Genomic DNA, 25,967 nt, shown 5'->3' on the forward strand with positions numbered 1-25,967 from the left:
GGAGATAGAGGATCGGAGGGGAGAGGCTCATACCCCATGATGTGCTGGATGTAGGAGGGGTATCTGAACTCTGTCTTCCCAGCTCCGTGCTTCTCCACATCGGCCCCTGGGGGACACACACTGTCACTCACACAGACACTGCATGTACACACTGCAAAGATATATATATATATATATATATATATATATATATATATATATATACTTCATTTATTTAAAAATGCAGTAATGAATACATTATCTAAATCCTGAAGAACTAATGTCCAGGCAGGTCTCCCCCCACCCGCTCTACACACAAACACAGCCTGCCCCCAACCCTACTGACCGGCTCTCTGGGCCTCCAGCAGGAAGGCGTTCCCGTAGTCCCAGAAGAACATCCCGGCCTCCGCCAGCTTGTTAATGGCAGCCACCTGTCTGCGCAGACTGGACAGAGCAGCACAGGGTCAATACAGACTGGAACAGCCAATGTCATTCTGCTTCTGTTCCATTATTGACAGACAGGCAGACAGGCAGAAAGACACACAGGCAGACACACAGACACACAGGCAGACAGGCAGACAGGCAGACAGGCAGCCCGCAGTACCTCTCCTGCACCAGGCTGCGGAAGCGGGCCGGGTCACTGTGCATGAGCTCCTGGGCGCTCTGCAGGCTGAGCTGGGCCGGGTAGTAGCCCCCGCTGTACGGGTTGTGGCAGGAGGTCTGGTCTGAGCCCAGGTCGACGAGCCGCTCTCCCGACCGCTCGTACTCCTGCAGCAGGCGCTCCCTGAGAGAGAGAGAGAGTGCGTCACTCTCACCCCTCAACACACACTGCGACACACCCCACTGCGTCACAGTGAGCCTCAGTCCGAGTCTCCTGGACATCCCCCCAATGCCACCCTGTTGGTGTTGGGTTGTCTGTTTTTTTAAGCGTGTCGTGGTCTAGTTGTCTTCCGGTGCCGAGCCCTGACTGGACCTCTATGTGTGGCACGATGTTTGACCTCCAGGACTCACCACAGATCCACCACGTTCCCATGATAACCCAGGCTGAGGGCCTCCTTGTTCCTGCGGGCCTCCCTGGGGAAGGAGAAGCGCACAGAGAGATGAGTGGCAGGCCAAGCTCACTCACACTCTGACACACAGACACACACTCTCACTGTAGCGGGGCTCATTCAGTTTATAATGAGCACATTGCAAAGTGACGTAACCCCTCAGTAAATGTTGTGCAGTGTTGAGCCTCCCACGGTGGGAGACCCGGTCTTTTGGCGAAGAGGGCTTAACACTGTACTGCGCTGGAGCTGCTGCCGCTGGAACTGGAGCCGCTGCGCTGGACCTCAGACGGCTACATTACACATGCTCACACACTCTTACACACAGACACACAGACACACACACACTCATACAGTCTCACACACACTCTTACACATACACAGACCACTGACCTGATTCTGGACATACAGTGGTCCAGGTCGCTGGTCACCTCCATCAGCCAGCCCTGCTCCTGTCGCTTTCTCAGCGGAACTTCATCCACCTGGAACACAGTCACAGCACTGATACACACAGTGAAACACACACTGACCACCACTGAGACACACAGTGAAACACACACTGATACACAGAGCGACGCTGCCTCCTCACCTCGGCGATGACCCCCACACAGCCGGCTATGACTGCGGCCTTGGCCTGTGCCCCACTCATGCCCCCCAGCCCGGCCGTCACGAGCACCCGCCCCCCCAGCTCCCCCGAGCCCAGGTACCGGCGGCCCGCATTCAGCACCGTTAGCTGTGGGGGAGAGAGAGTCACATCACAGAAACTGCAGCCACAGAAATCACATTCTCACAGCGTCTCTCAGCTCAGAGATCGTCTCACCCAGAACCTCATTCTCACTAGAGCAAGACTACAGCAACACACACATGCACACACACACACACTCACACACAGCCAGCTGCACAGGGCTGCACTAACACAGCTGGCAGCCCTGGACTGTCCTGCATTAAAGTATGTGGTTGCTTTAAAGCACTACAGGAGCATCTTACCAGAGTGCCATGCACGATCCCCTGGGGGCCGATATAACAGTAGCTTCCTGCCGTCATCTGTCCATAACTACCATGGGCGGAGGGGCAGAGAGACAGGCAGACAGACAGACATAGTTTCACAATGTGTAACAATACCTTTACAAATCCTTCTCCTAATAAAGGGTTAAATCCTACAACAGCTTTTCACTGTTCTTATGAATCCATGGAACTGATCTATTGTGCTATAGAATTAAGATGATGATGATTATTATTATTATTATTATCAGTGTATTATTTTTTGTTTTATTTAATATGTACACACATTTGAAATCTTTTGTATTCTGTCTCAATTAGGAAACGGCAATTATCTATCAATTGAAATCCCGTCCTAACGACGAGAGAGGCAGGCCGCTAACGAGCTGGGCGAGTGTGTGACCGCTGGCGCTGCTCACAGCCATAGACTCACAGCGTGACGCCCAGAGCAAACATCTTCTCATACTCCTCTCTGGACGAGTAATTAGGGATGACCTGCCAGAGGAGAGGACAGATAGTGTATCAATCAGACAGTCAGTCAGTGTGTCAGTCAGTCCAATCAGTGTGTCATTCAGTTGTTGGGTCAGTGTGTCAGTCAGTAGTTCAGTCAGTTGTTGGCTTAGTCAGTTGTTGGGTCAGTGTGTCAGTCAGTGTTCAGTCAGTTGTTGGCTCAGTCAGTCGTTGGCTCAGTGCTCTTGCCATGCCGTTGGTGATGACGAGGCGGGGGGCGGTGGGCGGACTGGGGAACAGGCCCAGGGGGTGTCCGCTATACATCACCAGGGTCTGCTCCTCTGTCATCTCACTGAGGTACTGCAGCACCAGCCAGAACTGCACAACACAACACAACACAACACAACACAACACAGCACTGCATTACCCCACACAGCACAACACAACACAGCCTCAACACAACACCCTGCACACCACATTGTCGCAGTACACAACACACTGACAGGCTCTGGAGCCACAAAATGCCAAAACCTGCCGTGTGGAGCTGCTGTCCTGGCGGACTCACCTGGGCCCAGTTGCTGAATACCTGTCCGTTGCCCCCGTAGGTGACGAGCTCCTGAGGAAACTGAGGGACAGACAGACAGAGAGAAAGACAGTCAAGCCTGGTACTGGTTCCTGCGGGTGTTAAGACTCAACCCACAAAGCCATTTATAAACAATAGCACAAGGAAGGGCTGTGATTGGTCACTTGAGTTCAGATTGTGATTGGTTACCTCCGTAGAGAATAGGGTTACGATTATTTACTTTAGTATAAATTGAGGTTGGTAACCTCAGCAGACTGTGAGTAGGGCTGTGATTGGTACAGAGTGGGATGTGATTGGTTGCTTCAGGTAGGAGTAGAGCTGTGATTGGTTACCCCAGGAAAGAGTAGGGCTGTGATTGGTTACCCCAGGAAAGGGTGGATTGTGATTGGTTACCTGTGCAACAGCTGGGTCCAGGTTGTTCATGATCATGAGCATGATGGCGGCAGCATGTGGAGTGCGACACGGGTACTGCGCCAGGGGGTAGGCCCTGACAAAAAACAACAACACAATGACAGTACTGACTCGTTTTCCTAAAAAACTGCAAACAATTCACAGAAAAAAGGAAGATACAAAATGAGGAAATGTGGCGTCACATGGAGCAGAGAGCAGTATTCCACTGAGCTGACTGAACTAGGGCTGGGCTGGACACGGTGCTGTTGGCCGTGTTCGGGCTCAGGCTGCTGTTCGGACCGGGGCAAGCGGGTCTCACCTCATGGCGATGGGGGGGCAGAAGCGGTACATGTAGATGTGTCCGTAGAGCCGCAACTCCTGTGCGAACTCCTCCACCAGGGCACCGTGCAGGTGGGGGGGGATGTAGCGCAGAGCGTTCCTCAAAGCCAACTACACAGAGGGGGGAGTATGATAGGGACAAAGAGAGAAACAACACAGCCGTGTCTCCTCACCACCACCAACAACAACAGCCCTCACACCGGCCCTGTATTGTCTGCACACACATGGACAATAAGTGCACACCTGTAAACTGTAGAGCTGTTGAGCTCCTTACTTTCATTTTGTTATTGTATTTATTCTGTGTGTAAACCTCTCTTGTCAATAAAGCTCTTTTTGAATTTTAATTTGAGAGGGGGAGTGCGTAACCCCCTGGGGGCGGGACAAACAGCTTCTAGACTTTGCTCAGGTGATCGATAGCTAACATGCTCTGTCCCCCCCATCTTTACAAACTTCTGATGTAGGCAGCGAGAGAGACTCACTGACTGGGGCAGGGAACTCTCTCAGGAGAGGAGCAGTTACTTAATTACAGCTTGTATTCAATGCATTGATTCACTCATTCATTTTTTCATTCATGTAACTGTTCTGCACTCAGATTCACAGTCTGCCCAGCCTTTGGTCGGCGTGTTTAATAAAGCTATGCTCTGCCCACAGCAATCGTTCGTACCAGCCCAGACAGAGGCTTGGGTCCAGGCAGGGGCTAAACTGCGTCCAGCCACGGGTCAGTCCTGCTCTGTCTTTGAAAGTGCGGACTCCACACACCTGGCCGATTGAAACAGCTGAGCTCATAAGAGTGGTGCTGCTCCTCTCTCAGCCCACCATTGTGATCAGACCCCCGGTGCATGTGGCCCACAGTCCTGAATTACATTTCTTGATCCCTCATGACACTTTTAAACCGCCTTCTGCCATACTGTCTTTGCCTTATTGGGCTTGTATTTGAACATTATAGAGGGGTTATGATGTAAAATACTATACTACTAATACGTATACTAACTGACCTACAATCATGAACACACCTGCTATTACGCTACAGCTACTCACCTGCTTACTCTTACACACTATTCCTGATGCACATGACTCCTAACTTAAACTCTACTACTGCGATTGCAGACTATCACCGATATTAACCTGCAGAGTACCATATAAACAATGAATATCCTGTATATATCACACAAACAGTACTGTCACACATCTTCAGAGACTAGAACTTCCAGTTCTTGTTATTTCTCAGCAGACACCCTTTCCTTCCTGAGCAGGGGTGTCTCCGTTGCCCGACACACACAGTTGCCTCACCTTCTCCTCCTGCTCCGACAGGTCGGGGGTGCGGATGGGCGCATGGGGCAGGGAGGGGTCCCGGCCTCTGTTTGGGGGCAGGGGGTTCAGGGGTAACCCCCCACACAGCTCCATCAAAGTGGACATCACGTACGCACGCAGACAGACAGACAAACAGACAGACAGGCGGGTGCAGTGAGACAGTCAACACACGCAAGGGACAGAGACAGTCAGAGCCTGACAGTGAGTTAGCAGCGGCGTTTCAGAGAGAGAGAGAGAGAGAGGGAGTCAGTGTTACAGAGATGCTGAGAGAGAGACAGAGACAGAGCCACAGTGGACAGGACAGGCAGAGCGCAGTACAGAGCCATGCTGCTCACCCCCCCTCACTGCCATTGGCCACAGCACCCCCCCACCCCTGCCTCCACCAATCACCCCAACTGTGCGATAATCATTGACCAGCACCCTCTTCTCTCTCCCCCCCCCCCCCACACACACACACACACACACACACACACACACACAGGGCCCACTGCATCACTGCTCCCATCCCCACCGCACAACACAACATGGCACCGTACTACACAACACAACACATTACACAACCAGAGAGCTGTTGTTGTTTCCCATGCAGTTCCAGCCCCCCAGCCGCTCTCTAAGCAGTGTGTGAAAAATGCACATGTTTTCGACAGCATTCCACCCCACCCCCATCTCAATCCCCTTTATCAGAACTCAAACAAGCTTGCCCCCACCCCTCCCATCCTGCGTGACTTCAGTGGCCCTGTTACTCAACAGACAGTAATCTTTAACTCGGCCTGTCACCGACACCGCTGCCCCCCTGGGATCTCAGCTGGAGGGATACAGTGCCTTGCGAAAGTATTCACCACCCTTAGCGTTTTTCCTATTTTGTTCCATTACAACCCTATAATTTAAATGGATTTTTATTTGAATTTCATGTAATGGACATACACAAAATAGTCCAAACTGGTGAAGTGAAATGAAAAAAATAACTTAAAAAATTAAAAACAGAAAAGTGGTGCGTGCATCTGTATTCACCCCCTTTGCTATGAAGCCCCTAAATTAGATCTGGTGCAACCAATTACCTCCACCTGTGTGCAATCTAAGCGTCAGGTGTCAGATGATCTCAGTATATATACACCTGTTCTGAAAGGCCCCAGAGTCCACAACACCACTGAGCAAGGGGCACCACCAAGTAAGCAGCACTATGAAGACCAAGGAGCTCTCCAAACAGTTGTTAAGTACAGATCAGGGTTGGGTTATAACAAAATATCCAAAACTTTGAACATCCCATGGAGCACCATTAAATCATTAATTATTAAATTATTAAAAAATTGAAAGAATATGGCACCACAACAAACCTGCCAAGAGAGGGCTGCCCAACAAAACTCACGGACCAGACAAGGAGGGCATTAATCAGAGAGGCAACAAAGAGAACAAAGATAACCCTGAAGGAGCTGCAAACCTCCACAGCGGAGACTGGAGTATCTGTCCATAGGACCACTTTAAGCCGTACACTCCACAGAGCTGGGATTTACGGAAGAGTGGCCAGAAAAAAGCCATTGCTTAAAGAAAAAAATAAGCAAATACGTTTGCCGTTTGGGAAAAGGCATGTGGGAGACTCCCCAAACATATGGAAGAAGGTATTCTGGTCAGATGAGACTAAAATTGAGCTTTTTGGCAATCAAGGAAAATGCTGTCTGGCGCAAACCTAACACCTCTCATCACCCCGTGAACGCCAACACAGTGAAGCATGGTGGTGGCAGCATCATGCTGTGGGGATGTTTTTCATCAGCAGGGACTGGGAAACTGGTCAGAATTGAAGGAATGGTGGATGGCCCTAAATACAGGGAAATTCTTGAGGGAAACCTGTTTCAGCCTTCCAGAGATTTGAGACTGGGACGGAGGTTCACCTTTCAGCAGGACAATGACCCTAAGCATACTGCTAATGCAACAATCCAGTGGGTTTAAGGGGAAACATTTAAATGTCTTGGAATGGCCTAGTCAAAGCCCAGACCTTAATCCAATTGCGAATCTGTGGTATGACTTAAAGATTGCTGTAAACCAGCAGAACCCATCCAACTTGAAGGAGCTGGAGCAGTTTTGCTTTGAAAAATGGGCAAAAATCCTAGTGGCTAGATGTGCCAAGCTTATGCCCCGTTTCCACTGTCCATGTTTTGTGGAGGTTAAATATCTGGTGCTGGACGCGTCCGTAAGCGTCCGTCCCCACTGAGGACGGGATTCGCTTTCAGGAGCAGAGGAGTGCGCTGGACTGAGACACAGGGAAGAGATCAGATACATTGTGTCGGAAGATATAATCTCAAGTGCCGTGTAGGATCACGAAGAAATTACAGTTTTATGAGCAGCGTGGAGTGAAATCCAGGTACAGAAACAATGACTGCTTACAGTTAATATCATTGTATTAAAAACTTGGATTTCACAGGACGGGTGCAGTGTCGTGACTAGGTAATATAAACTGAAGGATAATAATAATCAGATCGGTAGCAGCCGATGTTATTAATATTGTATGAACAGCTGGCCGGGGTTCAGGCTGTGTTGTGTGAATGTCTGCAGGACAATCCAGAGACAGACAGTGTGAAGGAACACGATTCAGTTAACGTGTGTCTATTTACAAGTTAAATTAATGAATAAATAAATATAGCAGATCTGGGTTTCCCTCTAAAACATTAAGGTCTGGTTTAATAAATGTGTCCATAAACGGCATGACTGAGACGCGCACACTTTAGTTCAATTATAACCTGCTATATTGTAGCTGGATGATTAATCGTGAAACGTGTGTATTTTGTTTCATCTGCTAAGTACATTATAAATAATACGGCAAAAAGTACCGTTTGCAGTTACAAATCTGTAGTAATTTAGTATTATTGTTGCACATGGAAATGTATTCTTATGGGGACATGCTTGTTGGCCTGATTTTGCAAAAAAAGCTCCAGCACCGCACGACATGACACGACCCTCCCAGTGGAACCGAGGCATTATAGAGACGAACCCCACGCGACTTGCAGCTGTAATTGCTGCAAAAGTTGGCTCTACAAAGTATCGACTTTGGGGGGGGTGAATAGTTATGCATGCTCAAGTTTTCTGTTTTTTTGGCTCATTTCTTGTTTGTTTCACAAAAAATATTTTGCATCTTCAAAGTGGTAGGCAAGTTGTGTAAATCAAATGATACAAACCCCAAAAAAAACAATTTTAAGTCCAGGTTGCAAGGCAACAAAATAGGAAAAATGCCAAGGGGGGTGAATACTTTCACAAGACACTGTGTGTGTGTGTGTGTGTGTGTGTGCCTGTGCATGTGAGGGGGGGGGGGACACACAAAATCAGCCACCTACACCCAAACAGAGAACAAAAGCACAAAACAGAGACACAAAGAGCTTCCACAGAAGACTTGTTCACTTTTATAGCTTATCTTTCAACACAAATTAAAAAAGACAAACACCAAAAAATTATTTCCTGGGAAAAAATGTGAATTCCGTCTTGGGGAGAAAACATCAAGCCAAAACGCTGGTGCTGATACAGGGGGGTGTCCCAGACAGGCGCACAGGATCGTGGGAAGGTGACAGTCTCTGAGGGAGGCACAGTCTCCTCCGGCTCCACTCTGGATTCTCATTGGGAAATCACACCCATAACCAGACTAATTACATAATTAACTGGACCAAGTACTTCCTGTAATCGAAGAGAAATTGGACCGGCGATGTCCTCGGCCACAGCAGCGAAGTCCCCTCCCTGCTCTGATGATTTACAGAGGGAGGTGAACCCTGCTGGACCGGGGTTGGGCTCTGCAGCGCCGGGAGCACTCCGGACCCACCAGGACCCAGCCAGTGAAGGCAGAGCGAACATGGTGACTGCAGAGTGGGTCGGGCTGGGAGTCAGCAGGCACAGGGTAGAGCTAGTTTGCTTATAGTTATAACACCCCCCCACCTCCTAATTAATCTTCAAAACTCCACCCCCACCCCCCAAATAATCAGACCCCACCAGGCAGCCAAGGTTAAGTTGTATAATTATGGTTTAAAATCTGCAGCACAAAAATTAAATTAGTTTGGTCCAGGAGTACTGGGCCTGAGGTCTCACTTTTTCTTGCCACGCACACAGCATGTGCGCACACACGCACACGCACGCTTTGGGCTGACGCACAGTCTGACACACTATTCACGGTGACGTTGCCTGGAGGGGGTTCAGCAACACTGACAGCCTCCCAGCCCAGCAGGGATCATTTAAGGTGAGCCAGTGAAGTCTCTCTCTCTAGTGTGACTTGTGCTAAGCGGGGAAACTGGTGCATTAGCTGGAGGCGGGGCTCTGTGTGGCGGGCGGGGTCTCTGGCTCCTGGTCGTGTCCGGATGCGTGGTCCATGGGGGGGGTGTCCGTGGCTGTGGCCTGCTTGCCCGCGTCCTCGTCGTCCTCCTGCGGGTACAGCTCGGGATATCTCTGCATGCACTCCTGCATGCCGCGGAACTGCTCCACGCAGTCGGCCCCCTTCACCTCCTCCGCGCTGTGGTGGAAGCACGAGAAGGCGGTCTTGAACTGCTCTCCACACGGGCCGCTCGCCATGCCCCCCAGACACGGGCAGTTCCAGTTGATCTCGCCGTTTGGCAGGATCAGGCCTGGAAGAGAGGGGGGGGTCATCAGACATCATATCACAGGAGATGCTGCTCAGTATCTAAAAGTGGTCATTGTAAATAAGCACAGAGGAAAAAAAATAGACATTTCTAAAGTTTCTATGAGGCCGTTTGAGACTCCGTGACTGCCATGTAAACATTTATAAATATGGGAGGAGTGGTGGTGTGAACATGTTGGGAACTGAGTGGTGTGTGTCAGGGCTGCTGAGATGGGGGAAGGCTGGTGGCGTTAGAACATAAGAGAGTGTCCAATTGAGAGGAGCCCATTCGCCCCATCGTGCTTGTTTGGTGTCCATTAATAACTAAGTGATAAGAGTTTGTTCAGATTGTGACGCCTCTCTGTGTGAAGAAGTGTCTCCTGTTTTCTGTCTTGAATGCCTTGAAGCCCAATTTCCATTTGTGTCCCCGGGTGCGTGTGTCCCTGCTGATCTGGAAAAGCTCCTCTGGTATGATGTGGTCGATGCTTTCATGATTTTGAAGACTTGGATCAAGTCCCCACGTAGTCTCCTCTGTTCCAGGGTGAAAAGGTTCAGGTCCTCAGTCTCTCAGTAGGACTTTCCCTTCAGACCTGGAATAAGTCTGGTTGCTCTCCTCTGAACTGCCTCTAGAGCAGCGATATCTTTCTTGAAGTGTGGAGCCCAGAACTGTCCACAGTATCCAGATGAGCTCTAACTAGTGCATTGTACAGTCTGAACATCACTGCCCTTGATCTCAATTCTACACTTTTGACAATATACCCTAGCATTGTGTTTGCCTTTTTTATTGCTTCCCCACATTGTTTGGATGGAGAAAGACCTAGGAGTCTATGTGGACTCCTCACTTTCTCATGCGTTACTTCATCTAGTTCTGTTCCTCCCATAGTGTAATTATAGTTGGAAGCAACGGGGGGAGGGGGGTGAGAGGAAGTGTCTGGATTTCATGTTGAAAATTAAAACAAACAAACACACTATAAACATTGAAATGATTATTATAGACAAAAAGAGTGACAGACAGAGACCCCCCTTTCCTCACCGTGGTCCTCGTAGGGGTCATTGGGGTCGTCTGCGATCAGCTCCGCGTTGCTCGGAGCCTCATGGTCCTCTTTCGTCACAAAAATGATCCTGTCTTTCCCTGGAGGGAGGGAAGGAGGCGGGGAAAGCAATCAATACACAAAAACTATTATATTATTTTCTTTTGCTACAGTGGGAGTCTCTTGCTGTGTTGCAGATTTTACATGGAGATAATCAACGCCCCCGTCCCTGTGGGCAGAGCTCTGTACCCTGTGTGTTTCTGACCAAGTTTCCGAGCACAAACACTGAGAGGAGTGATGATCGGATCAGAATAACAACAATAACAGTAATCAGAACTAAAATCCCTTATATACCAATTGTATTTCACATTATTAATATTATTATTATTTGTTATAGTAGTATATTTGTGGTGTGAGCATTATATACTGTTATATTTTAAATCTAATAATATGCGGTATTATGACCCCAATGGGAAATCACGCTGAAGCTCATGTCGCCATCTAGCGAACTGATGTGAAACTGGGGGAAGGAGTGATGGGACATATCTGAAATGGAGGACGCCTTCGTCCTGGGGTAGTCTGTTCCACGCTCCCACCACTCTGCGTGTAAAGCCGCAGACGCACCCCCGCCTCCCCCTCTATCCCCGCACCGAGATCACGCAGTACACACGGTGTGGACAGTTCACACACCAGACGTCCTCCGGGGAAGACCAGGTCAGTTTTCCACGCACACGCAAGGCCTGCGAAGCTCCACCAATGGGATCGCTGGGATTCTTCAGATCTGTGCAGAACTGCGCACATCTGCGCTACAATTATGCGACCACTTGTTCCCAACAAGTTCCTTTGTAGGTTTATTGCGTGTGCTGCTGTTGCTATTGTTTGCGGTTTATTGTGGATGCTGGTGATCGCAATGACATTGAATGCACCAATGAATGAGCACCGAACAAACAAATGGAATTGCTCACCTTCCTCCCTGCAGTACGACATGGCTGCCTGTGCGTCCGGCCGTCCCTCCCGTTTCGCCGTGAGATCCGTGGCTCCCTCTGCTCTGTCCCTCTTTCTGCGTCTATAAGGGTCGCTCTCTAGGGCTCTTGCAACCCAGACCGGCTCCAGCCGCTCCGCACGCCGTGACCTCCAACCTCTCACCGGCGTCGCACTCGCACGTCCACGCATGACTCCCTACGTCAGCACGTACAAAAGGACCCCAACCTCCTGTAACGGCCGATTCAAATAGCGGCAGCTGTCCTTCTCATTGCCTGTAGCCCAAACGATCTCTCCCAGTACTCGGAGCGGAGAGATCAATAGATACGATTTGTATAGACAGTATTCATCCGCGATTCAGGTGCTGTGCATTTTCAGTTGGATGTCTTTTCTCAAGACAACTCACAGTAAATAAACAACGGTCGTGCGTTATGCAGGCATTGGCAGGAGATACCTCTTGTAGACACATAGCACACAGTACATCGAGAGGTCGTTTAGAAGACAGTTTTATCCAGTGCGATTTCAATCAATCAATCTTGATTTAAAATGGCACCCTAAGAAAGACACTCCCAGTAGATAAAGTACATCTCTGGGGATCCAACACTTAAAGGGGAACTCCACCAAAAATCCATATTTTCTCAGGTTATTCTAGAAGTAGAAACCTGGGTGCTGAAATAACCTTTCTATGACTACACACCGAGGGATGTTAAAGAAAAATAGCCTGATGGGGGCTTCAAACGTGCATAAAATGTTTTTGTTTTTCTGATCTTCGTGACTTTTCAGATTTTCCCCATTGACTCCCAGAAAAGCAGCTCCAGAGTTAGCACCCTGGTGACGTCATGGCCTATTTATCTATCTCTGGTTTCTGGTACATGACATGAAAAACTCACTCCACAGAATGTTTCTACTTATAGAATAACCTGAGAAATTATGGATTTCCGGTGCAGTTCCCCTTTAACGGCCCTCCAGATGAACAGGCAGAGTGGTGTCCGGGTCACTGGAGCAGGGCTGCAGGTCCAGTGTGGCCACCGAGCCGCAGACAAACTGGGACCATGCGTCCAGGGCCCAGGAACGGGAGTCCAGCATCCTGGCTCTAGAGGAAGGACCTGCTATACCTCCCACCCACTCCCATTAGAAACTCTCTAAGCCGCTCACAATGAACACCAACACAGCTACCTGCCACACAGGGCTGACTAGAGGACAGACAGAGACCGGGATGGAGTGGACAAAGACAGGGAGAGACAGACACAGTCCACATGGAATCAAGGTAACAAAATCTGGATTTATTCATTTTCTTCCAAAGTTTATTGAGAATGTCCATCATTTCAACCAGAATGCAGTTCTTCAGAGCAGTGTATGGTTTCATTTTCCTATCCAGAATATTTAAAAAGATTATTTTACAATGCAAAGGAATGCATAGAATGGCATATATATATATACATATACATACAGGAAAAAAATATAAAAAACAAAATGAAATGCCAGAGGGAGAACAAATAAATCCCAATACAGAAAGAAACCCCTTGCTAGGCGTCGAGGACCTGGCATGGACCGTGTGCATGGACACCCAGATGTACCGCACACAGCCGCCAACACTAGAGCACCGCTGGACACGGCTCTGGCAGGGGCGGCAAGTTTTGGACCACTGTTCTAACAAGGAAAATAACCCCCCCTCCATCCTGATATGTCTGCACCTCAGTCCACCCACCCCTCTTCCCCACCAGGGTGTTTAATACTAATGGACCCGCTTGCCCACCATCCCTCCCTCACTGCACGGCTGAAACGTACATCCAGACTATTCTCCGCAGCCCTGTCCAGAGGACCCCCCCAACCTCTGGAACCCAGGCAGGAGGCGACACGGCACTGCGGCCCTGCGTGGGGGGGCCGTGAAGAGTTCACTCTGTGGGGATAACCGCGGTGGTGAAACTGAAGAGAGATTTAAAAAAGCAGCGATCAGACCTGCGTCAGAGAGTGTAGTAATACTTGGAGGGAGATCAGCCCCCACAGCTGCATGGAGGTGTAAAATAAAATAAACAGATCAAACAAACAGGTCTGTATATAAATATCTATATATAGTCATATAGTTGGTCTCAACAGAAGACTGACGACGGCACCATCGTGTGCAAAGCCTGCGACGACTAGGGCAACGAGCCATGGGCTGCGTCACGAGCAGAGTGCGTCTGGCACACGGGGAGAACAGGATGGAGAGGCGTGTGCGTGTGAGGTCAAGGGTCAGACAGAACACCACTCCGAGTGAGCGAGAGAGAAGCCTGGGTTTGAGCAGAGAGAACGAGGGAAAGCGGGCGAATGACTTCCTGTGTGCCTTGTTTTCAGGGCTGTGGGGAGGGAGGAGAAATAAAATATCCAAATCTATTTAAGACAGATGGGGGGGGAATAAAAAAACGCTTGCATTAAAAAAAAAAAAAAAAAAAACACTTTCAATGAAAAGATAACCACCAAACACAGGAGACCTGAGAGGAGGCGGTGCGTGTTGTGTGCGCGCGTCGTGCGTGTGCGCGTCTAGAAGAGCAGCGCCCCCATGCTGCCCACTTCGCTCTGCTCCTTGACGAAGATCTCAAAGTACTGGTAGATGATGGTGACCGCCAGCAGGATCCCCGTCCCCGAGCCGATGGCCCCCAGGAAGTCCGCCATGACCGACAGCCCCCCGATGCACAGCCCGCCGAACGCCGCCGCCGTAGGGATGTACCTGTGGGGAGAGGGAGAGGCTGTAGCGGGACCTCCACACGGAGCGAGCCAGCATGATGGACGCAAACACGCGCTTCCGATCTGCGCCGTTTGCTCGGCGCTCGTCTTACCTGTTGAGCTCGTGAACCATGGAGGTCTCCCTGTGGCCCCTCATCACCATCTGTTGCTCCTTCAGCTGCTTGGCCACCTGAGAGGGGGAGAGAGAGAGAGAGTCAGTCACAAAAACACTCACTCCTGCAACACAGTATTGCAGCTGATTGCAGAGCGCGGACACACACACGCGGACACACACACGCGGACACACACACGCGGACACACACACGCGGACACACACACGCGGACACACACACGCGGACACACACACGCGGACACACACACGCGGACACACACACGCGGACACACACACGCGGACACACGACTCACGTCTTTGGCAGAGGAGCCGGACACTTCGATCCAGGTCTTGGAGAAGAAGGCACAGGAGCCCAGCATGAACACGATGTAGATGACGGCGTGGACCGGGTCGTCCAGAACCGAGCCAAACGACTCCGGCGGAGAGAGGTAGTAGCACAGCCCCCCCACAGGGTAGGCACGGGCCGGGCCGCCGGTGGAGGTGTCCTGAGCAGAAGTGGGGGGGGTTTGTTACACACTCCTCTGAACACAAATCCGCTCATGGCACTGGGCCAGGGGGTGTTCTTACAGTCCAGGCATTGTGTGTGTGGGTTCGGTGGAGGGGGTACTTACAGACCAGGTGCCCAGCAGGTTGACCAGGAAGTTGCCACTGAAGCGCGTGGACAGCATCTGAGAGATGACGTAAAGGTTGGACACCAGGGCTGACTGCAGGATGATGGGGATGTTGGAGGTGTAGAACAACTTGATGGGGTAGGTGTTGTACTGGCCACGGTACCGGGCAGACTTGATGGGCAGGTCCACTCGGAAACCCTGTGAGGACAACAGACAGATGTTCAGCGCTGGACTGCTCCCCCCGTGGTGCCAGAAATGCCCGTTGAAGAGCAGTGGACCACAAGGTTCCCACGACCGACAGGGAGACCGACCTGGAAGTATATAACGACGGCGAAGACGAACACGGTGGCGATGAGGTTCATGAGGTTGGGCAGGTTCTGCCGGTAGAAGGCCTCTCGGAGCGCGCGCACCTTGTCGTTGCGTGTGGCCAGCAGATGGAACAGCGCGATGATGGCGCCCTCGAACTCCGTGCCTGCGGAGCACAGCACAGCACGGTCAGCACCTCTCACTGCGGCAGGACCACAACTCACCGAGCAACACGGTCAGCACCACGACATGCTGCTTTGAAGAACAGTGCAGAGCAACATCCCCCCCACTGCCCCTTCCTGCACACCTCTGCCCGTGTTGACCGTGGTGGGGCTGAAGGCTTTCCAGACGATGGTCTCACAGATGTTGGTGGCGATGAAGAGCGAGATGCCGGAGCCCAAACCATAGCCTTTCTGCAGGAGCTCGTCAAGCAGCAAGACAATCAGCCCGGCCACGAACAGCTGGAGGGACAGAGGGAGAGAGGGAGGATGAGTGACCACAGAGTAATGGAGCTTCAGGACAAGGGCCCGAGCATTACAGGTCGTCTGCCTTCCACCGCGAGGCCTTTTTGCTTAATCCTAAAATGGAAGTGATCCAAAGCAGCAGCGCCAATTACATAATCAAAGGTCCATTGAGTTAATTATCATGCTATTGAGAGCGCTGGAGTGGGGAGATGGGGCCGACAGGTAACGCTTACACACGGAGTGAAACAGCTAGTGTACCTCTAGGATGGCGTATATCTAGGAGTCTATGTGGACTCCTCACTCTCTCCATCCAAACAATGTCGGGAAGCAATAAAAAAGGCAAACACAATGCTAGGGTATATTGTCAAAAGTGTAGAATTGAGAACAAGGGCAGTGATGTTCAGACTGTACAATGCACTAGTTAGAGCTCATCTGGATACTGTGGACAGTTCTGGGCTCCACACTTCAAGAAAGATATCGCTGCTCTAGAGGCAGTTCAGAGGAGAGCAACCAGACTTATTCCAGGTCTGAAGGGAACGTCCTACAGAGAGACTGAGGAACTGAACCTTTTCACCCTGGAACAGAGGAGACTACGTGGGGACTTGATTCACAGGAGACCCTTCTTCACAGAGAGTCTCACAATCTGAACAAACTCCCCAGCGATGTGGCTGAAGAGACAATTTGGGAGCATTCAAAAATAAACTGGATAGGATCCTTGGATCACTGCGTTATTAATGGACAACAAATGAACATGATGGGTTGAATGGCCTCCTCTCGATTGGACACTTTCATATGTTCTGATGTGTATGCTGCCACAGCCTGCAATCCCCCCCCCCCCGATTCCCACCTGGATGATGATGAGAAGGCAGATCCCAGCGCCCATCTCTGAGGGGTCACCGTACATCCCGGTCATCACGTACACGATGGCCTGGCCAATGGTGATGATCATGCCGAACACTGCGGAGAGAGGGAGTGCGTCAGACCCCAGGGAGCACACAGTACAGACCGCAAGAGAGACACACAGGAGAGACGCACAGAGACAGGGACACACACAGCAGAGACGGCGAGAGAGACGCACAGAGATGCACAGCGACACTCGTATCTTACGTTTCTGCGCTCCGTTGAACAGCGCCCGGTCCTTGGGCGTGTCTCCTACTTCAATGATCTTGGCTCCCGCCAGCAGCTGCATGATGAGGCCGGAGGTAACGATGGGAGAGATGCCCAGCTCCATCAGCGTCCCTGGGGAGGGAACGCCACGGTCAGCACAGGGTCCGCAGACGCACTGCCCCCACCCGGTGAAGCCCCTACCTTGTTCCCTCCCGTGTTACTCCTCCTCTGACTGACCCTCCCTCCCTCTTTGCCTCTCCGCCCTGCTGGCCTTACCCCTGTTGGACGCCAGGATCACTCTCATCCAGTAGAAGGGATCCGCAGAGTCTGAGGACATGATGCCAAAGAGTGGGATCTGGAACCAAGGGGAGGAGAGAGTCAGCAGGGGGGTCTCATTGCAAGTCACCCTCCACAGAGACAGACACTCCCCGATCCTGGCTGCCTCCCGCTGCAGAGCGCCAGACTCATCGTACAATGCAAACAAAATGCATAAATAAGTGCTTGCATCATGTATATGCAAATACAGTAAGTACAGGGTGTGAGACATCACATGCACAGCCACCACTTAAACATATGGTTGGGATCAGGACTGGCAGGTCAGGGCAGCTCAGGTCAGACGCGGATTCGTTCCACTACAGAATGTGTACTGTACCGAGAGTTATACAGGAGACTAGGACAGGCCTGCAGGTTTCAGGGGTGATGACACAAACACAGCACAGCCTTCAGCACGGGGGATAAGACTGAATCAAGACAAACATTCCCAATAGATTACACCCCACCCTCATCGACCCTTGCCCCCCCTAGGAGAGAGCACTTACCTGGCAGCACACCAGGAAGATGAAGAGAGTGATGGCCGTCCATAGCACCTTTTCCCTGAACTGAATCTGCAGAGACACAGCAGCACACACAGGGATGAGCGGGTGACGCACAGGCGCTGACATGACACACTGGCTGGGTCTCTGAAATGCCAGGCAGTCTGGTTAATACATACCTTTCTCTCCGGCTTCTGGATCTCGGGTAGGACCGCGCAGAACGGCTTGATCACTTCCAAGAATTTAACTGGGGGGGAACAACACGAAAAGGATTTTTAGCATAGATAACAACATTCAACCAATTAACCCACCCGAGAGTTTATATGCAATGATAATCGTAAAAAATATATATGAAGAGAGATTTATGATTACAATTGCTACTTCTCTGCCAGCGACCATGCACAAAAGCATCGCCCCAAACAATTAGCAAACACGTAGCTGGCAGCCGCTCTCTGCGCCGGCGCAGACGTGGCAGTCCCGCACGGACCCGCACTGCCGGGGGGCTCGGTACCACCGGACACAGCACGGCGCCCCGAGTCCACTGCGACCTCATCTACCACCCTCGCCATGTGCCCACACCAGGGATGCGGGCATTTGCCATTTAAACTCATAAACAACAACAACATGCAACAATAAAAACACGCACACGGGCATCCGAGTGCTGGGCACGGGTCTTATATGGGTTTAAACCGCCCTGGAGCGAAAGTGTAGCCGGGCTGTGAAGACCCGGTGTGCAGTCAGATGGTTTAGTTTGTGCAGGAGATGTGACGGTGTCTGTAGTCCGTGTCTACGTCATATTCCGTTCCTATGACGTGGCCACTGGTTTGAAGCAAACAGATCAGGGGCAGCTTCGTGCAGGACATGGGGGCTAATGAAATCATCCTACACACCGGGACCCAGTCAGTGAGTAAACAGACAGGTGCAAAATGAAGACCGGGCCGGGACACACACGTATAACGGTCAGCGGAGTGGCACACTGCGGGAGAAGGCGGCTGTGCATCAGTCGCCGGTCTGCCGGTTCGGTTCCGTGCGCCTGTCCGGTACAGTCACAGCACGACACGGTGCCGCTTCCTCTGGACACAAACCCGGCCACACCGCCCCGATCACCAACCGGGCAGGAGGCTCGGAGAGACACAGTAACGGCATTTTCAACCCGAAATTAAAGATGGCCTCCGCTATCGAAACCGACTCATTCAATCCCATTCACTGCAGGAGAATAGACACAGAACCGCCAGGGATGCTCAAACGACACCCGTCCCCCCGCGGGGACCCGGGCCGCGTCGTGGGCACCGTGGGGAGATACTCACTGCCCATCTCGCTGGCTCTGCCCGTCCGCTGCTGGTCCCGGTGTGTCCGCTCAGTCCCCCCGGCTCGCCGCCCGTCTGAAGAAGAGCCTCGGCTTCAGACACGTCACCACTAGCGCCGCTGTCACACGTCACGCACGCCGCGGTATCTGCTGGTTAGGGGCCGAGACTCAGAGCGCAGATCCCGGGCGGTCGGGAGGTTTTTTTTCCATCAATGCTTCTTTCTATTAACCCTTCAGTACACGGGTCTACAGTGCTGCACAGGTCACCTCAGTGCGATTCAGTACAATCAATACACTGAGAAACGCAGTGTAACATTGGCACTGGGATGCTTTTTCCAGAGTTCCCGGGGTCTTTGTTGCATTGGACAAAGATGTCAAAAAAACGACTGAAATGTACAGTTGGACACATCATTAACATTAAATATTCTGAATACGGTTTAGGTGCGAGACTAAATTGTCATATTTGTATTAAGTGAAGATTTGGCTGTTTGTTTGGGTATTATTTTGATTACCCTTTGCCCAGGCTAGAGACCGGGTTCGAGCCCCCAGTGAAGTGGTCTTTCAGGTGGGGGCTACGTTTCCACTGCAGTGACTGAACCGGGGAGATCTGTAGGGCCTAGTGTTGGGGTTCAGGCTGCACTTCAGGCTTAATAGAGGGCAAGCGGCCTACTGATGTAACCGTGGGAAGATTTTGAAGTAGGTAGGTCACCTATATATAGCGGAACAAGGCACTTATGTATGCTACAGAAAACCCATCTGTTTAATTTCACAAATATTTTGTGCTTTTTAAATATACATTTATCATGCATGACATTTCAAACCATCTATATCACTGGTTCTCAAAGCTGTCCTTACTTAATTGAACTAATTTCCCAAATTCCCAAGTTGTACAAGGAAATTACCATAAGGAACGAACTTTTGATCAATTTAAAAAGTCAAATAATAATAATTTAATGTAACCCTTAATTGAAGTGATTTGGAGAGCTCGGTTGGAACACAGAACCGAAGGGTAGGTGCTACTCCGCGACCAGGGCACGCAAGACAGCACGCAAGACAGCACGCAAGACAGCACGCAAGACAGCACGCCACCGCTAACCCAGTACGCGAGTCTGCGGATTTGGACGCAGTCCTGGCCTGGATCGCAGACGAGAAGAAAACTGACGAATTGAATGTCGCCGGGTAATGAAAACCTCAGAAGACTACGATTGCTAAAGGAAATGAGCGCTTGTTCTTCCGGGTCACTGTAGACAGTCCACAGGAAGTGTCGCGCTAGGGGGTGGACATTAAAGCGGATTTTCCCAGCCGTGCGGTTGGATCAGTTCTGCTGCCTGCGCCAACCCGAGTAAGTGAGACTGAAGCAGCCGAACCGGGTCGCGGGTCAAAGCCCGGTGCGACGGTGCTTTCTCTCGGCCCACAGCCGCAGGGATCCCGCTGCTCTTGTGCTGACGAGCTGTTCCGGGAGGCGAGCGAGCGCCGTCGCTGTTGTATGACGTGTGCGTCGCTCCGTGATGCGCTGGCACAGGGGTTTACAGGGCGGGTGGATCATTGACGCTGCACTGCTGTGTGCTCCGGGTTTAGCGTCAGAGGGGTGCTGGGGAGGGGACCCCTTACTCGGGTTTTATAGGCGTATCCAGTGTGTGGCTTTTGCTGATGTTGATCTACACTAATTGAGATAATTGGATCAATCAATGCAATCCAACATGCCCCAGCCTCTACAACTGCCCCACTGCCCTCAATTTTGTCCAACAGAAAACATTAGAAAACATTTCCCCAGTTAATAATAATAATAATATGTCTTGGCAGACGCCTTTATCCAGGGCGACTTACAACAAGCGCAATACAAAGTGCAAAAATACAGTTCAGTATCAAACATTACAAATTCAAATTTACATAAGTGAATACAATAAATGAGATATGTTGCATCTTGGAAAGTAAAAGCTAAGTGCAGTCAAAATGTTAGGTCACAGTCAAGGACTACGGGAAAGGGAGCATATGGGAAATCAAGAAGCATGATAAAATGTTGTGAAGTGTACTCTTACAGGAGAGTGAAGGACTAATATTACAAGTACTGTCTGAAAAGATGTGTCTTGAGTAAGCGCCGGTAGGAGGTCAAGGACTCTGCAGTTCTGAAGGGGCGGGTGATAGAGCAGGATGGGGGTCAGACTCCATTTCCGAGCGGGGCACAATATCTTTGCCGGTTACTCGGCTCATTTCCATGATGTTTGTCACATTTTACTTTTACAGCTGATAAACCCAAAATATCATAATTTAACCCCCCCCCCTGCACTGGCATCTGACCCCCTGGATTCAGGGAAACACATAACAGCCCGACATCCACGCAGGACTCAGATCTCTGTCCCTCTGTCTCTGCAGGCTCTGACTGACAGCTGCCCCGGCCAATGGGGGCCTTCGGCAGGATGTGCGCCCGCCTGGGACACGCCCTCTCTCCACAGAAGATCTGGGGACTTAGCCTTGCCAGGGGGCTCTGCGACCATGGTGGGGCAGGGGGGGCGGTGTGCTGTCCCCCCCTGCCCTCTGTGGGACGACCCACAGTGGAGGGGTGCGTGGCGCTCTGGGAGGGGCTGTTCCACGAGAGGGGGGTCCCTGAGCCACGACTGTCCAGCGAATACATCATTGCACACATCCTGGGAGCCAAGACTGTGAGTGACAGCGTGGGGGGGGATTAATTATCAGACACTTATTTTAAAGAAATTTACAACCATTGACTTCTGCAGAGACACAACTGGACTGGACTGGACTGGACTACTGCAGTTCTTCAGATCCCTCCCTTACTTTCTTGTCTCCCCAGCTGGCGAGCCTGGGCTCGGACAGACGCACAGAGCTGCTGACAGACGCACAGACGCGGCGGGTGTGGGAGCTGTGTGCCAAGCGCCTGCGGAGGTGAGTGACCGCAGCGGCGTCCAGCCCGTGTCTCTGTCCTGCCCCCCCGAGCGCAGTCCCTCACTCTGTGACTGTCTGTGCGCAGGATGCCTGTGCAGTACGTGATAGAGGAGTGGGACTTCAGAGAGCTGACGCTACGGATGAGACCCCCTGTGTTCATCCCCCGGCCAGAGACCGAGGTGAGACAGACAGAGAGAGACAGACAGGCACACTGTGAGAGAGAGAGAGAGAGAGAGACATTGGTAGACAGAGAGAGAGACAGACAGATAGTCGGGCACACTGAGAGAGAGACCGAGAGAGAGAGACAGACTGAGCGAGTCGCAGTGTCTCCAGGTCTCCCCCCCAAGCCCCTTACTGTTTGATCCAGCTCATTATTGGGCTGAACTGTATCCCCCCGGTTCTTAATGGTTCTAACCTCTAAAATCCTGCTGGACTGGACTGTCCCGGACTGTCCCTCCGCGCCCTGAGACAGAGCCATGGTCCCCGGGCCGCCTGCACTCACACACACTGGGGCTGTAGTGCGTTTCCCCACCACAACCACCAGGTGGCAGCCTCTCCCCAGTGACTCCTCAGAGCCGCTCTTTAAACCCAGTGTCTGTGGATTGGAGGAAAACACAGCAAGCCGCTCTACGGAGCCTCAATCATCACAACACACATTCTGCCATATGGTCACCCGACCAGAACACACACCTCTGTGCTCTAACCCAGTGGGTCTCTGGTTCTGAGAGACACAGTCCAGTCAATTGTACATAGGATTGTAGATAAGATCCTTGGATCACTCAGTTATTAATGGACACCAAACAAGCACGATGGGGCGAATGGCCTCCTCTCGATTGGACACTGTCTTATGTTTTTATGTTCTTACCCTGTAAACCATCAGTTGGTGAAAACTTGTACCCATGTCAGCTGATGTGCTGTTGCTGTTAAATGAACTGCCCTGACAGTGCCCCCTGTCTGCAGGAGCTGGTGGGGCTGGTGCTGACGGACCTGCGGGCTGGCGGTGGGGGGGACAGCCCACGGGTGCTGGAGGTGGGCTGTGGCTCCGGGGCAGTCGCTCTCAGCCTGCTGCACGGCCTGCCACAGGTGAGGGGGGGGCAGAGAGAGTGGGGTGGGCTGGGGGTTGTCTGAGGGGGTTAAAGAGCCTGAGGAGGGGCAGGCATCTGTGGGACTGGAGCCTGGGGAGGTTTAAGGCTAGGCAGGGGTCCTCAGGCTCAGTGTGGGGGAGTTCGTAGTTGTGTTTCAGGAGTCGTGGGAGGAGATGATGCTGCTGTAAATGCTCTCTCTCTCTCTCTCTCTCTCTCTCTCTCTCTCTCAGGCCAGTGTGGTGGCCGTGGACAGGAGCAGTGAGGCCATCTCTCTGACCAGGGCAAACGCACTCATGTGAGCCGCACTTTAAATTGCTGGCTCTGCGTCCCCTGTTTCCCAGCTGTCCACCAGGCAGGGGGCGCTGTCTCAGGGGGCCGTTAGTCACAGTGGAGCAGTGGAGATACCAGGGACAGGGAGTGACAGCGAGAGGGACAGGGAAGGGCAGTGACACAGACAGGGACAGGGACAGCGTGAAACAGGGACAGTGACAGTGTGTTGTGTTGCAGGCTGGGGCTGCAGGATCGGCTGGAGGTGCTGCAGCTGGACGTGTCTCTGGGTGAGCGCCGGTCTCTGCCACTGATGTCAACCTCCTCCCCCAACCCCCCCCACACTGTAGACAGAGCTCCAACAACACACGCCTCAAAATAATCCTAATCATCATAATAACAATACGTCAGCGCCCTGCCCTGCCTACGTGCGTCTCGCACAGTTCACACTCGTATGCAGTGAAGCTTTATCGGCAGGACTGAGTGACATCAGTGCAGCCGGGTCACAGGCTGCCCAGCGCTCAGGAACAGGGCGGGGGTGCAGTACATACAGGCACACGTTAAGAAATTAGCAGATAATGAGACATATTGAAATAGATCTCTCTCTCCCTCTCTGTTCAGATCCCCGGGCAGTGGTCAGCCGTTGTGCTCCAGTGGACGTGCTGGTCAGTAACCCACCCTACCTGTTCTCTACAGACATGGCAACCCTGGAGCCCGAGATCCTGAGGTAGGTGTGCGTGTGCGTGTGCATGTGCATGTGCATGTGTGTGAGTGTGTTTGATCTTTCTCGCTGTATGAAGATAATCCTGCTGAGATTAAAATCTGTAACAGAGTCTTTGCCAACAGCAATAGCATCAGCAGCGTCTGATACAGCACAACTCTCCCTCTCCCTCTTCCTCTCTCTCTCTCTCCCTCCCTCTCAGGTATGAGGACCACGCGGCGCTGGACGGGGGCGATGAGGGAATGAGTGTCATCACACAGATCCTGGCCCTGGCTCCATGCGTTCTCTCCCTGGGCGGGTAGGGGGCGCTCTCTCCTCATTGTGTCTGCGCAGCAGCCTGTGTTTCCTCCAGCTGTACAGTGTGCACTGTCCATGCACTGCAGGTGTTGAGAGTCTGAGCCCAGCCCAGCCCAGCGCGCGGGGGTGGCACCGGGGCTCGGGGGCTGGGTGAGGTCGTGCCAGGACGTTGAGTAATCCTGGATTTTTTCCTGTGAATGGCAGCAGCCTGGGGCTGCAGACGCTGTCATTAACAGGCAGGGCTGGCACTGTGATCCGAATGTGACTGTAAGAGGATTGGAGGGATTGGACTGGAGAGAGAGAGAGAGAGAGAGTGAGAGAGTGAGAGAGAGGGAGGGAGAGAGGCATCTCCTCCTCCCTGTATCCATCTGCCAGGAGATCCTCCCATAATCCCTCCCTCACATGAGCCTGTTGGTATTTCTGTTATTTGTTTTTTATTTGGATGAACATTCAGGATGAAAGCGCACAGGTGAAGGTGTTCTTCCCTCTCTCCCTCTCTCAGGAAGCTGTATCTGGAGGTAGAGCCCCGGCAGCCGGCGCTGGTGCAGCAGGCTGTGAGCGAGGGGCAGGAGGCGGGACTGCGGTACAGCGCCACCCACACGGACCTCTATGGCAGGTGAGTGGCAGTACCCAGCGTCTCCACACTCCACGGCGCTGCTCTTCGGCAGGTGCGGTACCGGATGCAGCACAAGATTGATCTTCTTCTGCTTCTCCCTCTCTTCCCAGACCTCGGTTCTGTGTTTTGCAGAGAATCTAATACTGAGACTGGCAGAACCCAGGGCCCAGCCACCCAGCGACACACAGCCCAGCCCAGTTCTCCCACTGGGGATGAATTCTGCACTTTTTGTGACATTTCCTCTACTGGGATCCACAGCGTCTGTTCCAGGTCACGCCTGCATGGACAGAGCTCTTATTGTGTGTGTATAAGTGTGTGTGTGTTTTCTACATGATCCGTGGTGCTGCGGTCCCTCCAGGCTGCAGAAGCAGATCAGATGCTTTTGTAAGACAGTGTTTACCCGTGAAGTAAAGAATACCACAGAAAAAAGATACTGTTTTATTGGTATGAGTATTTTACATTTCAAATAATAAAAACAATCAAAACAAATTTTAATACTTGTGATTAAAATTTTTAAAAATCAATTCTTAAAATCTTAGTGATTAACGTAAACAATTACTTAAACTCAAATAAACATGTGCTTAAACAAATCAAACGTGATTAAAGCAAACTGTTACCAACAAAGGAGTCAAATACATTGAAAATAACTGAAAATGCACCGGACAAATCAAAAAACAAATAAAACGAAAAAATAAAAAACAAACCAAAACAGTCCGATGCATTTAAAATTAAATCCAAACGGTCAATGTATTTGACAAAAAAAATAGAACATAACAACCAAAAAGAAACAAACAAAACAAGTGCTTTTAAAAACAACTAAATCTTCAAAAACAGTTAAAATTTTTTAAAAAGCAATCATTCATAAAAGGGTTTAAAGATCTTGGATCACAGAAAAAAGATAAACAAAACTTTGTGGTGAATAATTACCATTTAATTAGTTACCA

General features: G+C 51.2%; 4 protein-coding genes across 4 annotated transcripts in view; 1 reads left to right on the top strand and 3 right to left on the bottom strand.

The window, feature by feature from the left end:
• Positions 1–5,408, bottom strand: part of uroc1 (urocanate hydratase 1) — a 9,268-nt gene extending 3,860 nt beyond the window's left edge. The window contains exons 1-13 of the mRNA XM_066697679.1: positions 5,077–5,408; positions 3,767–3,897; positions 3,451–3,544; positions 3,040–3,099; positions 2,724–2,852; positions 2,458–2,519; positions 2,013–2,079; positions 1,615–1,758; positions 1,419–1,507; positions 991–1,053; positions 584–763; positions 326–423; positions 34–106 (exon numbers count right to left, since the gene is read on the bottom strand). Coding sequence (XP_066553776.1) covers positions 34–106; positions 326–423; positions 584–763; positions 991–1,053; positions 1,419–1,507; positions 1,615–1,758; positions 2,013–2,079; positions 2,458–2,519; positions 2,724–2,852; positions 3,040–3,099; positions 3,451–3,544; positions 3,767–3,897; positions 5,077–5,202 — 1,316 coding nt within the window. The 5' untranslated portion in view covers positions 5,203–5,408. The remainder of the gene's footprint in view (positions 1–33; positions 107–325; positions 424–583; positions 764–990; positions 1,054–1,418; positions 1,508–1,614; positions 1,759–2,012; positions 2,080–2,457; positions 2,520–2,723; positions 2,853–3,039; positions 3,100–3,450; positions 3,545–3,766; positions 3,898–5,076) is intronic.
• A 3,055-nt stretch (positions 5,409–8,463) lies between these two features.
• Positions 8,464–11,889, bottom strand: chchd4b (coiled-coil-helix-coiled-coil-helix domain containing 4b). The gene is made up of 3 exons (XM_066697683.1): positions 11,679–11,889; positions 10,716–10,814; positions 8,464–9,689 (listed from the first exon to the last, which is right to left on the bottom strand). The coding sequence occupies exons 1-3, from the start codon at positions 11,884–11,886 to the stop codon at positions 9,367–9,369; spliced, it is 630 nt and encodes a 209-aa protein (XP_066553780.1). The 5' UTR covers positions 11,887–11,889; the 3' UTR covers positions 8,464–9,366.
• A 1,067-nt stretch (positions 11,890–12,956) lies between these two features.
• On the bottom strand, positions 12,957–19,271 carry sec61a1a (SEC61 translocon subunit alpha 1a). The gene is made up of 12 exons (XM_066697680.1): positions 19,138–19,271; positions 18,010–18,077; positions 17,837–17,902; positions 17,295–17,373; positions 17,019–17,150; positions 16,759–16,868; positions 15,755–15,908; positions 15,453–15,613; positions 15,142–15,339; positions 14,824–15,015; positions 14,511–14,587; positions 12,957–14,401 (listed from the first exon to the last, which is right to left on the bottom strand). Exons 1-12 carry the CDS (start codon positions 19,142–19,144, stop codon positions 14,215–14,217), a joined length of 1,431 nt encoding a protein of 476 aa, XP_066553777.1. The 5' UTR covers positions 19,145–19,271; the 3' UTR covers positions 12,957–14,214.
• Positions 19,272–20,288: 1,017 nt separating this feature from the next.
• hemk1 (HemK methyltransferase family member 1) lies at positions 20,289–25,512 on the top strand. The gene is made up of 11 exons (XM_066697682.1): positions 20,289–20,478; positions 21,510–21,796; positions 21,946–22,037; positions 22,123–22,216; positions 22,998–23,120; positions 23,353–23,417; positions 23,630–23,679; positions 24,011–24,116; positions 24,313–24,408; positions 24,910–25,023; positions 25,134–25,512. The coding sequence occupies exons 2-11, from the start codon at positions 21,536–21,538 to the stop codon at positions 25,162–25,164; spliced, it is 1,032 nt and encodes a 343-aa protein (XP_066553779.1). The 5' UTR covers positions 20,289–20,478; positions 21,510–21,535; the 3' UTR covers positions 25,165–25,512.
• Positions 25,513–25,967: the final 455 nt, after the last annotated feature.

Source organism: Amia ocellicauda, chromosome 3, assembly GCF_036373705.1.
Source record: "Amia ocellicauda isolate fAmiCal2 chromosome 3, fAmiCal2.hap1, whole genome shotgun sequence".
NCBI lineage: Eukaryota > Metazoa > Chordata > Actinopteri > Amiiformes > Amiidae > Amia > Amia ocellicauda.